This window comes from Lactuca sativa, chromosome 3 (assembly GCF_002870075.4).
Source record: "Lactuca sativa cultivar Salinas chromosome 3, Lsat_Salinas_v11, whole genome shotgun sequence".
NCBI lineage: Eukaryota > Viridiplantae > Streptophyta > Magnoliopsida > Asterales > Asteraceae > Lactuca > Lactuca sativa.
Window position 1 is genome coordinate 245,115,709 of NC_056625.2, and position 15,395 is coordinate 245,131,103.

General features: G+C 32.6%; 1 protein-coding gene across 1 annotated transcript; it reads right to left on the reverse strand.

Annotated features, from left to right (window-relative positions):
- Nucleotides 1-3,572: 3,572 nt before the first annotated feature.
- Nucleotides 3,573-5,865, reverse strand: LOC111889141 (uncharacterized). Its single transcript, XM_023885281.2, has 2 exons — nucleotides 4,529-5,865; nucleotides 3,573-3,813 (listed from the first exon to the last, which is right to left on the reverse strand). Exon 1 carries the CDS (start codon nucleotides 5,493-5,495, stop codon nucleotides 4,566-4,568), a length of 930 nt encoding a protein of 309 aa, XP_023741049.1. The 5' UTR covers nucleotides 5,496-5,865; the 3' UTR covers nucleotides 3,573-3,813; nucleotides 4,529-4,565.
- Nucleotides 5,866-15,395: the final 9,530 nt, after the last annotated feature.

Consider the following 15,395-nt stretch of genomic DNA (forward strand, 5'->3'; position numbering starts at 1 on the left):
CCAAATTACCTTTAAAATCAATTTAGTGTCCTTAACTTGCATGATCATTGGGGTTAAAGTTGTTAAATTGACTTATGGTAGTTAGTCTGACCATGATAACTAGTAACTATTATTTGGTAGCTAGTGGAATTAATCCATTGTCTTGAAATCAACCATAGGAAACAGGAGGGATTCGAAGCTAAACAAAAGTATCCATTATTCTTGATTTGAAATCATCTTTCTACTTGTTTACTTTAGTAACTAGTTTGTTATTTTAATTTAAGTTTTTTAGAACTTGTAAAATCAGATAAAACTCCCCATTTCAATTGTTTTTCTTAGTTTAGCCTTTAGTAGTTATTTTATTATTCTTAGTTTAACTTTTAGCAGTTATTAATTAAATATCGTTCTCTGTGATCGACACCTGACTTACCTAAACTATTCTATAATTCGACTAGGTACACTGCCTAAGTGCATTCTAGCTAGTTAAGTTCGTTTGGTTAAAATTCAAAACTAGATATGTATAATTTGCACACATTAAGATTTGATTTTTTATAATTACTCAAAAATAAGTAAAAAAAATAAATAAGAAATGATGACATGGAAATTAATGGGTGTTATATCATGTTGACCACTTTCTCAATTGGTTTTATAAGATCATGGGTGACATGACATGGGAGGTGACATCATTTTTGTGTGATAACATGCCTTAACATGTAAGGTGATACTTTCTGGATTGGTCTTATTTTAGGAGTTTTTGACCCAAAAATGTGTTCTTGAAAACGGTAAATTCATCTTCAGTGATGTCAAATCAAGAGAGCACAATAAAAGAGAAGATCAATGAATTATATATGCTATTATTTTATATGAATTGTGTAGTTTTGTGACGAAATGTGTTGTATATATATGTGCTTTATTTTATGAATAATTTTATAAATATTGTTTATTTAAATAGTTGTTTTATAAGTTCCTTTTATGTGTGTTTGATGTCCGTTAAAATTTTGTTGATGGTTTTATCAAAGTAAAGCCGAAGGAATTACATATATCGAAACAAAAAAATAGTTCATCCCAAAATACAAATAGATATAGCCAAACCACAATGGAATATATATACAAAACAAAAAAAATATTTCAATGAAAGATCTTAGTTGATGGCTACTTGGAAGATGCAACCTTGAAAATTGAAATCCATGCACGAAATCTAAATGACATGTTGGGGGTCGTATACCTTCGACTTCATGAAGGAGAAGCAAATCGCTTGCTTGTGACATTGAGCCATGCAAGGATTCATTTTCGATGGTGTAGGTAGCATTTTGAAAGGGAGATTGTGCGGGAAAGCCAACTAACCATATCTATTGGTATGTAACTATGGATGGTGAATGTCTTCAAAGAACAATGTGAATGTTGAAAGGGCAATTGAGTTGGTTCTATATAAGGAAAAAAATTACAAAAATGCAGATCATCATTCAGTGTCTTTCTAAAAAAAAATAATGAAATTAACATGTTATCCAAGTAAGAACGTGTAATTAGTGAAAAACTGAAGTACCTTATATACATTGAAAAAATGAATTTTCAGCAACAACCGTAACATCCTCCGTCATACTCAAGTAACAGATACCAAGGTAAGACCTTTGATATCCATGATTCTGTAATTACAATCAATTTCCTCCAATTAGATTCTAAGCATTTTGGATTTGTATTTCTTCTAATGCGAGCGTAGTTCTTAAGATGTACATAATGGGTCCAATGCGTTAAAGCACAATTAAATGAATTCAAGCTGAAAACCTAAACTGAAAGAAGTCGACACGTGAAACTTAAGTTAATAAATGATATCCACCAAGATAATCACAAAACTAAAATGAGTCATTGACATCATTAAGTTAGAACATACCCTTATTAGTTTCATTTTGATTTGAGTAAATTACACGAATAATTCCTATGGTTTTGGGTAATTTGTGCGTTTGGTCTCTAACTTATTTTTTTTAACTTGAAAAGTCATTATTGTTTGTTTTTGTTACGTGTTTGGTCCCTACTATTTGTTTTTGTTACGCGCTTGGTCTCTTTCTTATCTAAAAAGTCTACTATTTAAATAGGAAAAATGGTGGGTTAGGTAAGGTGAGGGGGATGAGGTTGGGGTGTGTTTATTTAAATAAATTAAAAAATCAATGACAAAATAGTATTTTTAGATAAGACATGAACCAAGCGCATAACAAAAACAAACAGTATAACCATCAGAGTTAAAAAAATAAGTTGGTGAGCAAACACGTAAATTATCCTAAACCATAAGGACCATTCGTGTAATACATTAAGTTACAATATCGGAGAAGATGGGATACCATCGACACAGTTTTTGTGGTCTTTTCTTGGATCTGATAGAGAAATGGTAATACATTAAGTTACAATATCGGAGAAGATGGGATACCATCGACACAGTTTTTGTGGTCTTTTCTTAGATCTGACAAAGAAATTGTCATACATTAAGTTACAATATCGGAGAAGATGGGATACCATCGACACAGTTTTTGTGGTCTTTTCTTAGATCTGACAAAGAAATTGTCATACATTAAGTTACAATATCGGAGAAGATGGGATACCATCGACACAGTTTTTGTGGTCTTTTCTTAGATCTGACAAAGAAATTGTCATACATTAAGTTACAATATCGGAGAAGATGGGATACCATCGACACAGTTTTTGTGGTCTTTTCTTAGATCTGACAAAGAAATTGTCATACATTAAGTTACAATATCGGAGAAGATGGGGATGGTGGTAAACGACAAAGACCATTTTGAAAGGCAAAGGAGCATGTAATGATGATTTTGTGCCTTGTGCCCAACGTAATACATCAAGTTTCATAAATAGTCACTACAGTTTAGAAAATAATCATAAAGAATAAAGATATATGAAAAAAGAAAAAAAAGAAGGGTAAAATAGTTATTTTTACTTAAATTTAAGCATTCTTTTAACACAATGTATTGCAGGGACCATCTACGTAATATCAACAGAGCACAATGACCAAGTTTGTCCATTTTATTGAAGTTGGACTATATGTGCCTATGATACCATACCACAGGTACCATTTTTGTAATTTTCTCAAATTATTACATAAAAATATTTACTTTTGGTCTCAAACTTGTTATGAATACTACAAACCATAAATTTTGTTACAAACATGATAAAAAAGAAATTTACTTGTTTGTTTGTTTTTTTTAAAGAAATTTACTTTTTCTACAAATTTTTTAAAAACTATTAATGCCAATTTTTTTTAAAAGTTTTATCCCACGGTTGAATATCCCTATCTTTTAATCTAATTAATTAATTATACATAATAAAAGAAAAACATATTACACCACAAAACATATGATCAAAATAACACTAAAATTGAACATTACTATAACATATTTATTTTAAATTTTATAAAAAGATTAAAAAAATGCTTTTAAAACTTTTATTAAACAATCTTCTTTATTTGATAAAAGAAATTATAATTTTTTGTTTGTCTCATGATTTAATATAAAAAAAAGTATAGATTAGGTTAAACAAAATAAATGAGACCCATTTATAAATTTTTAAATGGTCCATTAACAATAAAAATATGTTATAAAATATATACATGCTACTTAGTACTTTAGTATTATTATATGTCACTTACATAACATGTTTTCCATACCAACATGTTGCTACCTTTCTAGTTTCTAAAGATAAATCCGCCTCAAAAATAACCACATCTCAATACTTGTTTTAAACATTTCTTCTATCTTCTATCAATTAATATCTACCAATCTACCAAATATTTTCCCTTCCTTTGTTAGTTGTTACTTGAACTAGCTTCATTACCTAAAAATACAAGTCATACATACATAAAACATATCATTACCTTAAAATACAAGTCATACATACATAAAACATATCATTACCTAAAAATACAAGTCATACATACATAAAACATATCATTACCTAAAAATACAAGTCATACATACATAAAACATAAGTTATAAAGATTATACACATAACATGAATTACGATAAATACCATGGTTTTCTTGCAAAAGTAGTTCTAATCATTACCATATAACACATCATTTTAGACAAAATTACAGAAATGGTCCTTGTGGTATATTGGAAATTGCATGTTTGGTCCAACTTCCAATTTCATTACAAGAACGCTACCTTACCTGTGGTTTCATTTTTGCAAAAACTGTTCTTTAGCACTAGCTTTGTTAAAATGACCTTTTTACCCTTGTATATTTTTTTTCATTACAGCTTATTTCTAACAAAAACTTTCTTCAACTTTATCTTTTCTTTCACCTATTTCTTTTTATAGGCTTAACAGATACCAGATTTCTGTTTATGAGAACATCATCTAGATGGATTCAGAGACATCGATTAAAAGCGTCATATTAATAGCTTTATGTTTTCCTGATTAATTTCAGAACTGAGGACCTGTGTGTGGGTGTTTAATTAACCAGACATAAAGAACAAGTTCTAACTTTATAGATATTCAATTGCAAAGGAGAAAAAGCCTTAATATGAAAACCTAATTGAGTACACACCTGATTCATACTAAAACACCATCGGCCATCTTAAGCATCATGTCGTATGCTTCTCCAAAATTTCCATCACAGCTTCAGTATACGCAGCTTCTTCTTTATCTGCAGAAGCATCCTCATTGTTCATAACACCATCATTTCCACCCTCAAGATCTTTCATCTTCATTACACAAAAAAATATCCCCTTCATCACATAACCTGAAACTGGTAATTTCAAAACGGGAATGTAACCATTACTTATTTTAGTAGGAAGCTCTAAATGAGTCATTACAGCTTCAGAAGCTGAATGTTGTACCCATTCCTTCACCTCAATGAGCTTTTCCCCACTCAGAGAAAGCTTCCCTCTTCTCCCTGACTCAGTAATGGAAACCTTTTCTAACTTTGGTAGATCCTTAACCAAGTACAACAATATCGAATGCCAGACCATCGCATCCCTAAAACACTGAAACGAAATGACTAATTTCTGATTAAACATATCATTGCGTAACTCGTTGTCTTCTTCTTCTTCTTCTTCCCCATTTCCATTAATACAGAATCCATCCTTGTGAAAAATTGAATGTGGTGACAGAAATATGAACGATTTCATTCTGCTACAGAACTTAGCTTTCCACCTGAACAAAAGACGATCATCAATATCTCTATGACTGGATGAAGGAAGTTCGATCCATAAGAACTTCACTTCTTTAAACTTGCTCAAAAACGTATGCGCGGATAGAAACGGCTGACTTGGGGAGACGTCACTGACGGTGTTCTTATCGGAATTGCGAGGGTTTAATAAAGGAGCAGTGAAGGAAATGGCTTCGATTTGAAGTAAAATCGAGGACAAATGTTTGGAAACGAGATAGCAAAAGCATAGGGTTTTCAAATCGATTAATTTGTTGAATATTTGGAGGATGATTTCATCTGGTAAACGACTAAATGAAGAAGAAACATTTGCATCTTCTTCGCGAGATTCCACGCTGTTCTTCATTCTTCAGAATAGTAACCAATGGTTTCTTACATCGGGATACTGTCTGAAACCCTAATCATCCCCTCTCTGACCTTTTTTTCAGAACAAACGAGAATTCTGTCTCAAGAGTTCGTCATTTTTGTAACTCCATTTACGCTAGAGCATTATCGAGGACACTTGGAGGTGTTTGAAAAAAAAAAATCCACTTGGCATCATATTAGATCTGCTCAGCACGTGGCATCATTACTTCAAATTTTAATGGTTTCATCCAATCTCTACATTTAAACCATTAAATACCGACCATCACTATAAAATTTGTTTTTATTACAAAACCATTAATATGAAATACTTAAATAAAGAACAAAATTGTAAATTTTGCCAAACATGTAAATTATTTTGTAGAAAAAAAAAAAAAAAAAAACTTATATAGTATTTTTAGCCACCAAAATCACAAATGGATTAAGCCCATGTGATTTTCACATATAGTTTTTTATTTTTGTTGTATAAATACATCATTCGCCCCCTTAAAATCACATATGAACTAAGCCCATTTGCGATTTCCACTCCATTTTAACTGCGATTTTGGGGTTTTTTTTTTAATTTATTTATTTTGACTACGAATAATTAAAGGCTACAGATTAATGTTAAGTAATTAGAAACTTCAATCCTTATAACAACTAAACAAGTATAAAGTTGAAGTTTTAAACATAATCAAACTTTTCAGAAAGAGTTTTCCAATAAAAAAAAGTGAAAAATAAAGCAAATTTTTTTTCATTTTTATACTAACCACAACTATGTTTACAGATGAGTTCCTATGTTCACAGAATGACTAGTCTATCTGCGAACGTACAATTTGCTAAAACATGTATATGTTTTAGCAACTTGTACGTTCGCAGATGGGTTGTCAAAATCGCATATGGACTTAATCCATCTGCGATTTTGATGACTAAAATGCAATTTGAGTTTTTTTTTTTTACTATTTTTCACAAAGTAATTAATATATTTGACAAAATTTACAATTTTCTCTAGATTATATATGTAAATTTTATCTTTGTTTATCCGTTTATAACCGATACCTGCAATTAAAGACATTAAATTAGTTATTTCATAAGTCCAAACATTATTTGTATATCAAAACAAAAGAAATAACTTACTAATATTCATTAAGAAAGTCTAGGATATTTTAATGTTCAAATTGGCTGCTTAATAATTTGTACACTAAACATGTTTTATCAAAAAGATATTGTAATTATTAGACGAGTTAAAAGCTATTACCCAAAATTGCAAGTAATCTTCGATAAATAAAAAGTTCCGACAAATAAGAAAACATAAATGAATAATTTCAGTTGTGATAAATAGATAAAATATGAAAAGCACTTTATCGAATGATTGAATCATAGAAATACAATTAGAATATGAAAAGTGATCCTTAAGCAATCTTATGTGAAAGTATTTCGAAGTGAAGTCCATTCCGAAGTCAAGATAAGTCTGAGATGCATCTTTGTGTTGAAGTATTTTGTGTCTGTAATGTGCATTTGTTATTACAAGTACTATTTTGTATTGTTCTTATTGTTTTATAGTATAGTACAAGAGACAAGATCAACAACAACAAATATGCCAATTTGTTGATCTTTAGGTGTCTCTCAGTCCATGCGCACTTTGTCAGTTTTGTCTTATAGTTACTCCTTGACTATTTTAAGGAGTAGTCATCCTTTATATCAAAGTGTAGAACCTGCACCTTTTCATTTATATCAAGAACCATTCAGTCAGTATTCTCTTTTATATTCTTCTTTTTCTTGAATCGTTTTACATTGTTCATACTTATTAATTATTTATACTTTGAGCACTTTGTTGATTATCTTAATTCCGAGGCAAGACTGGTTTACCAGAATTGACTGCATCTTTATTATTAGTAAACATTGATCTTAAGTTAATTCAAGGTTTGAGTTCTGAAACCTTGTCCACACAGTTCTTTGCTTTCACAATTGGTATCAAAGCCTAAGTGGTTGTCCTTTGAATCCATAAGAAAAAATTATAGTTAATTGTAGATTACCTTGGTATCTCAATGATTTTTGTGTTCAGGATAAAAAGTCTTCTATATACCACTTCAACTCTAATATCTTAACTTCAATGGTTCTTTCTAATCAATCTCAACAAATGTATTCAATGCAAATAGCAAATAGAGTGGGTTACCCAATACGTGCCTCATTGCTAGTTGTTTTCCAATATGATTACTTGAAAGTTAGAATGGAGAGATTTTTGTTTGGTAAAGAAAAAGGTGAAGAAATATGGAGGTCAGTGAAAGAAGGTCCTCATGTTCCTGTAATACAAGTGGTTAGAGATGTTTCCACTCTCATGGGTCAAGAAGAGTCTCGACAAGCACCACTAATTGCAACCGATATTGAGAAACTTCATGCTAATCAAATCGATTTCTCTGAAATGGTATTTGGTGTTCCTCCTTCTCTCTTTGTGCACATTAAGTTGTAGAAATCTGCCAAAGAGATTTGGGATACACTCCAAAACTTGTTGGAAGGATTATAGAACATGAAGGATAAGTTTGTGACATCCGTTGTAAATTACTTCGACACCTTCACTATAACTCCTGGTGAATCTGTAGCCTCTACATCAAATCGGTATAGTATTGTGGTAAACAACATGACAATACATGGAGTAATTCGATCTCCACTAGATTACAACCTAAACTTCATCAATAGCCTTGGAAAGGGATGCGGAAATGTTAAGTCCTATCTTCAGAGTAATGGGTCTATGAAGAAACTGAAGCTCTATCAGTTGTTTGACGAACTGGAAGGTCATGAATCCAATGTTGCTCAAACATTGAGAGAACTTTTAGGAGGTCATCTCGGTTTAGTCAGCTCGGCCAATCCACTGATCCCAAACCCATTTGTTTTGGATCCATTTGGAGTCATCCCACCTGTTCAACCCACCACAACTATCACGGCTACTTCTTTAATTCTAAACAATCCGTTCGAAGAAAACCTATATCCAAAATCTGTTGATTCCGAACTTTGTTTCCAGCAAGAGTTTCCAGTTTTATCTATGGAGTACAAACTTCCTTGGAATCTCAATCAAAAACTTTCTCAAAACAACTTTCAAGCTCCTCACCAAAGCAATCCACAACCTTACCCTAAACCTATTGAAAATCGACCAGCATATCGACCTTCCGAATCTCTCCTCGGAACCTCACGAAGTTCTAAACTCAGCCAAGCCCAAGATTGTATGTCACAAATATGGTCTCAGAAACCACTATGATAAGGATTGTTTGGTTGAATTTCCTCAAAAAGCAACGGTGAAAGACTCAACCTATTATGCTCGTTGTCACACTCCCAAACTGGAACGGCGAAAACGTTCGGGGGCGGATGACGTCGTGTACAATATCATAACAATTGCATAATAGTAATCAAAGTAAAACAACCATTACATTGATAAAGTTACATTCATGTTCAAATCAATGTATACTTGATACTGAAACGTATAGCAAAAACTAAAAGACATGAGTCTATGAAGCTCCATCTTTTCAAAATCTGTGCATACCTGTTTACTGATTTCTTGAGAATACAAGTAGTTTTGAAAAGAGTGTCAACAATTAAGTTGGTGAGTTCATAAGCATGTTTGTAACTGAAATCTGTTTATTTGTTCCTTGAAAATGTAAGTATATTTACCCAGAAAATCCTATATTTTTTGTTGTAATGTGTTGTAGTCTTAATACCCTAAGACCAAAACATGTAAATGTTATTGTACTTTGAAATAGTATAATGTAGTTTTAATTCACATAGAACTATGAAAAGTATGTTTTCTCCGTACTAGAGTAGTTTTCTGTATTTGTACTTGTATAAAAACTGTGTAATTGTAAGTGTCTAGATTCACTAGCTGTACTGTAAAATACTGTATTATAGTTTTATTATTTAATAAAACTATGTGAAGTTGTTTACTTATTCATACACCAATCGTATTATTCAATACCAAATTGTGAGTTATCATAACCATGTTTGATGACCTAAGATGGCCTGAACACGACGTTCTTTAGGCATCGCAATCAGTACGAAATTTGTCACCCCAAGCCTGTCGGCCTAACTGTAGCGAACAGTTAAGGTGCGGGATTGTCAGTCACGTATAGATCTATACACAAGTGTCACGCTCTCCCACCAGGAGACACTAGTTATAATTTTAGGACTTGGTTGGTACTTATATAAGTACGTGAAGTGTGTCTCACAAATGCTATATTGACGGTTACGTGTAGAATAATGAAAAGTTAATTCGTAATGGATAAACTGTAAGTATATGCCATAAACTATATTTATTATAGTTTATATGTTTGTTTTCCATAATGTATTCTGAATATGTAAAGTAGTACATATTAAACTATACATATTATAGTTTATTTGTTTGTTTTCCGTATTGAATTCTGAACTTTGAAAAGTAATATGTAAGACCCATAAACTATATCTATTATAGTTTATATGTATGTGTTCTACTGAAACGAAAACCTTTGTATTGTTAATAATTCAGCAAGTTTAAATTGTAAAATCCGTGATACGATTGTTTCGTGAAATTCAACATTTATGTCCAAATAGTACTAAAATAGATTGTAAAAATTATATTTTTGTTTAACAAGTTTTAAATGCTTTTATAATTATATAAATATAATATTTATATAATTATGATTAAATAAGCAGTCGAATAAATAATTCTACCCCAATATAAATGTTTTTAATAACAACAACAATTGACTAAATATTGAAAACGTTTAGATATTAACACAAAATTTCTTGTGTTACACTTGTATGCCCCCCCCCCCCCTCCCCCCCCCCCCCCCCCCCCCTTTAAAACAGTAAAAAATCATGAAAACGTAGGGGTATGAACTCACTTTGTATGTGATCACGGTTAGTTAATATGATAGCAATGGTGACTTGGGGCTAGAACACGGGAAGTTAATCATGTCGTAATTATTTTAAACATATAATAATATGTGATTAAGATGGTACAAGTAATATAAGTGTTGTATAACACAAATTTTATGAATAAAACTTACCAAAATTTGTATGTATTTGAAAACAAAATAGTCTCCTGGGAAGTTTGGATATATGTTTTGATTATGCTAAGAGCACCTTTGAGAGGAAAATTTCGAGATTTTGTGGAGTGAAATGAGAAAATGGGGAATGTGAATTCGGTTGAATATATATATATATATATATATATATATATATATATATATATATATATATATATATATATATATATATATATATATATATAGGGGTAAAAATAAGGTGGTTTGAAACTAAATATCTTGATATTTTGGAGATTTCGGCCATAAAGGGACCCAAAAAAATGATTTTGGTCCAAAGGATTCCCACCAAGGAGGGTTTACGGTCAAGAGGATTACGGTCCGAAGGATGGGGTCTCACAAGGGGGTTTTCGGTCTGAGGGTTTGCGGTCTTGACTGAGAACTTGTTTTCGGTCCGAGGAAAGTGAGGCCTGCTAAGGTTTTCAGTGGTGATTTCGGTGGAGCTGATTTCGATCCTCGCATAGAATCACCAAAAAGGATGATTTTGGTCTAATTATTTTAGATTTCAAATTTCTAAAACACAAAATATAATAAAGTTATATCCATTATATTAAATCAAATAATTTTAATCATTTGACTTTGGTTTGACTTTCTTGACTTTTATTGACTTTTATTGACTTTTATATTAAGTTATATATGCATAGTTTTCAATATATAAGTGTTTATAACTTATATATATGTATGATTATCAAGGTATGCAAATAAAATAACTTATATAAACATGCCCTTAAGGCATTTAAGTTCTTATTGTATTAATGTTATGACATGGATTTACTTGTATACGATTGTAGTTTAGACTTACATTGACCTGAAATAACGGGTTGTTACACTCATAGAGCACAAGAACTTTTTGAAAGTGGAAAGGCTTTTATCACCACTGTTTCAAGAAATGTTGAAGGGTACTAGTCATTTGGTGATGAGGAAGAAGGAAAATCTAGAAGAAAATTATGTCTTATGGATAGACAATCTATTGAGTGTGATGAGGGTTACTGGTCTTCTGGTTCAAAAGCTGATGATGACGATGTTGAACCAAACTACTACTACATGGCAACAAACGATCCACCTGGCCGAAGCATCATTCAGCAGGTAAAATCTATGATTACTAATAATAACTTTGATTTATCTTTTTGTAAACCTTATCTAACTTAAATTCAATCAGATATGACAGTTATCCATAGAGCCTATGAGTCTGTCATAGAAGTTAGTGAGAAGTTGGATAGTGAGTTGACTAGGCTTAGATTACGTTTTGAAGACCGTAAGCTTAAGATTGAATCGTTAGAAAGAGAATTTGTAATGGCCAAAGATGAATGTATTATCTTGAATGACAAATGTGAAATTTCAATTAGTGAAAGAAATATCTTGGTTACTGATAACAAACGTCTTAATGTGAAAATTCATGCTTCTCATAATTCGATTGATATTCTTGAAGATAACGGAAGAATGACACATAATTTTTGTCATCTCTGGTCCAAAGCACCTGGTCTCGGAAGTGAGTTTCCAAAACTGTTTTTTTGTCCCCTTGTAACGTCCCAAAAATTAAGACTAAAAATTTCAATTTTTTAATTAATAAAACCATTATCCAAAACAGCATCATGGAAACCATGGTGAATCAAAGTGTATATGTTGAAACAAAAAGTGACCCTCTTTAGCTAAAAGGAACCGAAGACTTTTGCAATTGATGATACCATAGAGAAGTTACTACCGGAGACTGTTTTATATGTTGAAGAACCGCAGAGTGGAGCTCTGCATGAAGATAATTTTAGTTACTTTAACTGACATTGCTTGTATTCCTTGTATTATCCGGTGAACCATTCATGGTCACCATAGTCAGTTATTTTTAGATTATTTTACTCTTTTGATGTAACTTTTGGGACACTATAAATAGAGCATCCCACTTCATGTAATCTTTACCAAATCACCATTTATCAATCTACCGATCACTGAATGTTTATCAATATCAAATTGTTCATCTATATATCTTAAGTTATCTTAATTGGTACTTAATCGAGTCCTTCTTCACTTGTGTTGTTCATCTTATACTAACTTGTGTTTGCATGCAAACGTTGTTACGATTCAACCTCGTGTCTACTTGTTTAATGCTTATTGATATAAACTTGATGCTATTTATTTTCCTTACATTTTCGCAATTTAACTATTATTATTGTTAAGCTAACAAGATCCACTGAGATTAACTTTAATTCCGCAACTTATTATCTTGTACTAATGTTTGTTCAAGTTTTTTTCAACAATTGGTATCAGAGCCAAACTGGTTGCCTTTTAATTCCTTTCACAAATCGAAGCTTTTATTCTCAAAATTCTGATTTAAAAGGCCTTCTAGACCACTAAAGCTCATAATTTTTTTAAAAAAACAAGGAAAATGGCACAAACTTATTCTCTAAACGTTTCAAACAGTGTTGGTGGTTCTAATAGATCCCCAATACTTGTTGCAAATGAATATCATCATTGGTCCCAAAGAATGGAAAAAGATCTAAAGAGGCTTGGTAGAGATGTGTGGAGATCTGTAGAAGAAGGACCTCATGTCCCTATTTTCACTCCTGTTCCAGAAGACGGTGCTCAAGCAAGACTTGGTGGAGGTCAAGCAACCATGAACCGACCTACCAATGACGAATTAGAGAAGATGGAGAAAAATGCTATAGCCTTCTACGAAATCTCGTGTGGTGTTGTTCCTGACAACTTCGACATCATTATCAATTGTGAATGTGCTAAAGAGATCTGGGATGTTCTAAAAAATCTCTATTAAGGGTCTGAACAGGCTCATGACAAGAAGCTTACAATAGCTCTCAATGAATTCACCAACTTTAAAGCCTTACCTGGTGAAAGCCTTGATGACTCCTTTAATATATTAAACCTCATCATCACAAAACTTTCAAACACTAGCACTGTAAGAAGCAATCACAAAACAAATCTGCAGTTTCTGAATGGTATGGGTAGACATTGGACTATGGCTAAGATGATAGTCCAGGGAGATAGAAAGATCCAAACTCTCTCACTGTTCAAGCTATGCGATGAACTTTAAGCTCAAGAATCGACGATGTTAAAGGAGTGTGTAGACCTTGGTGGACCACTTGCTTTGATGGATCAAACTCCATAGTTCAAAACTCCCCAGTACCCATATCCCACAGAATCATCATACCAACACTCATATAACAGCTCACTGTAGTCGTATGAAGCTGATGTGGAACTAGATGATAAAAGAAGAGTTTTAGAATGTTATTGACCTGTTCAACCAACAGTTCAATAGACTCCCACCACCATCCTTTCGAAAAAAACCAACAGTTCACCAAGCCAACCTTCAATCGCAACTTCAACCCGCAGAGTAACCATCCAAGATATCCCATGAAACATCATCATCAATCACATCCATAGAATCCTCCTTCAAAAGAAACACCTCAGACCAACAAACCTTCAGACTTTGGTACCACTACCGAAGACAAAGACGGAGTCATTATCTGCCATAAGTGTCACAAAGAAAATCATTTTTCCAAATACTGCAAAGCAAACATGGTAAAATACAAGGAATTCTACCTCAGAATGGCTCAAGAAATGGAGGAAAAAGAAAAGGAAAGAGCTTATGTTGCTCAACTGAGAAGGGATCATCAAGTGTGGTCTTCGAGAGATGAAGAGATTGAAAACAACAAGAAGAAAGGGAAAATATGCATGGTGGCAACAAGTGAGGAAGACGGCTCAATGAACATGCGGAAGAAATACTGCTACATGGCAAAAAATGGAACTCTCAGCATCATCGAGTAGGTAAAAATTATGATTCAGTCTAATGATTACAGCATGTATAATTGTGAACCTTACTTAGAAAGACTTAATAACACATGTGTTGTCATCCTTACAGACTACAACAAAGCCCTAGATGAAAAGAACATAGCGACCGAAGAGTTGTACCATGTGAGAGGGAGACTAGAAGACAAAAGTCTTAAGATCACTATATTAGACAAATACTTGTTGTTAGAAAAAGATGCTAGAATGTTAAGTGAAACTCGATTATATATTGCTTTGAATCAATGGGATCTTGCCCGAAAAGAAATTGTATGTTTGAACCGTTTAATCGAAAAGTTGTTTAATGAAAGTGAAGCAATAAATAAATTAGTTAACAATGGGACCGTAGACAAAACTTACAACTGGGGATGGTCCAATGGGTACTCTACCGATGAGAATTCTCCTCCTCGGTTAGATGTCGATCTTCCTTATGTCCCACCATACCAGACCTTTCATTATCCAGTCAATGACAAGCCTTTTCCCGAAGACATAAGATTTCACTTCGGTAGACTTCATGAACTTATCAATAATTGTGTTATTGAGGAAATTCTTCTTGAATCCTTAGGTAACCTAGATAATCTCTTGCCCATCATTGGCACAATTTGTCCCGACTCTTAATTTAGTTCAGATGTGGACGTAGAAATTGTTTTGGAAGGACCTGAATTAGTTAAAGATTGTCCATCCTTGCCTTCCAAGACATGTCCCAACAAAGAATCACCAAAGAATTACTCTGCAGTAGTCCATTTCTCTCTACCGTAGACCCCAGTTAAAACACTACTCTTCGGCCTATCTTGCATGAACCGGCCAGTGTGAATTTTGAATTTGGACAGTGTTCTCAGGATCATGAAATTTCTAGTTCTGATGATTCAAGTCCTCGATTTTTACCTCAAACAAAGAATTTCAAGAAACCTCAATTAAATGTTTTTGATGTTGTCCCATCAAAGGTAGAAGCAAAATTGGCTCTGAAAATGGAGATCAGATCCCGACATGAAAAGTGAGAAGCTTATTCTAAGAACAAAATTTCAAAAACCCGACCAAGTTATCAA

What these genes read in the sequence shown, in the direction of transcription:
- LOC111889141 (XM_023885281.2), bottom strand. Translation starts at nt 5,495, where the DNA reads ATGAAGAACAGCGTGGAATCTCGCGAAGAAGATGCAAATGTTTCTTCT.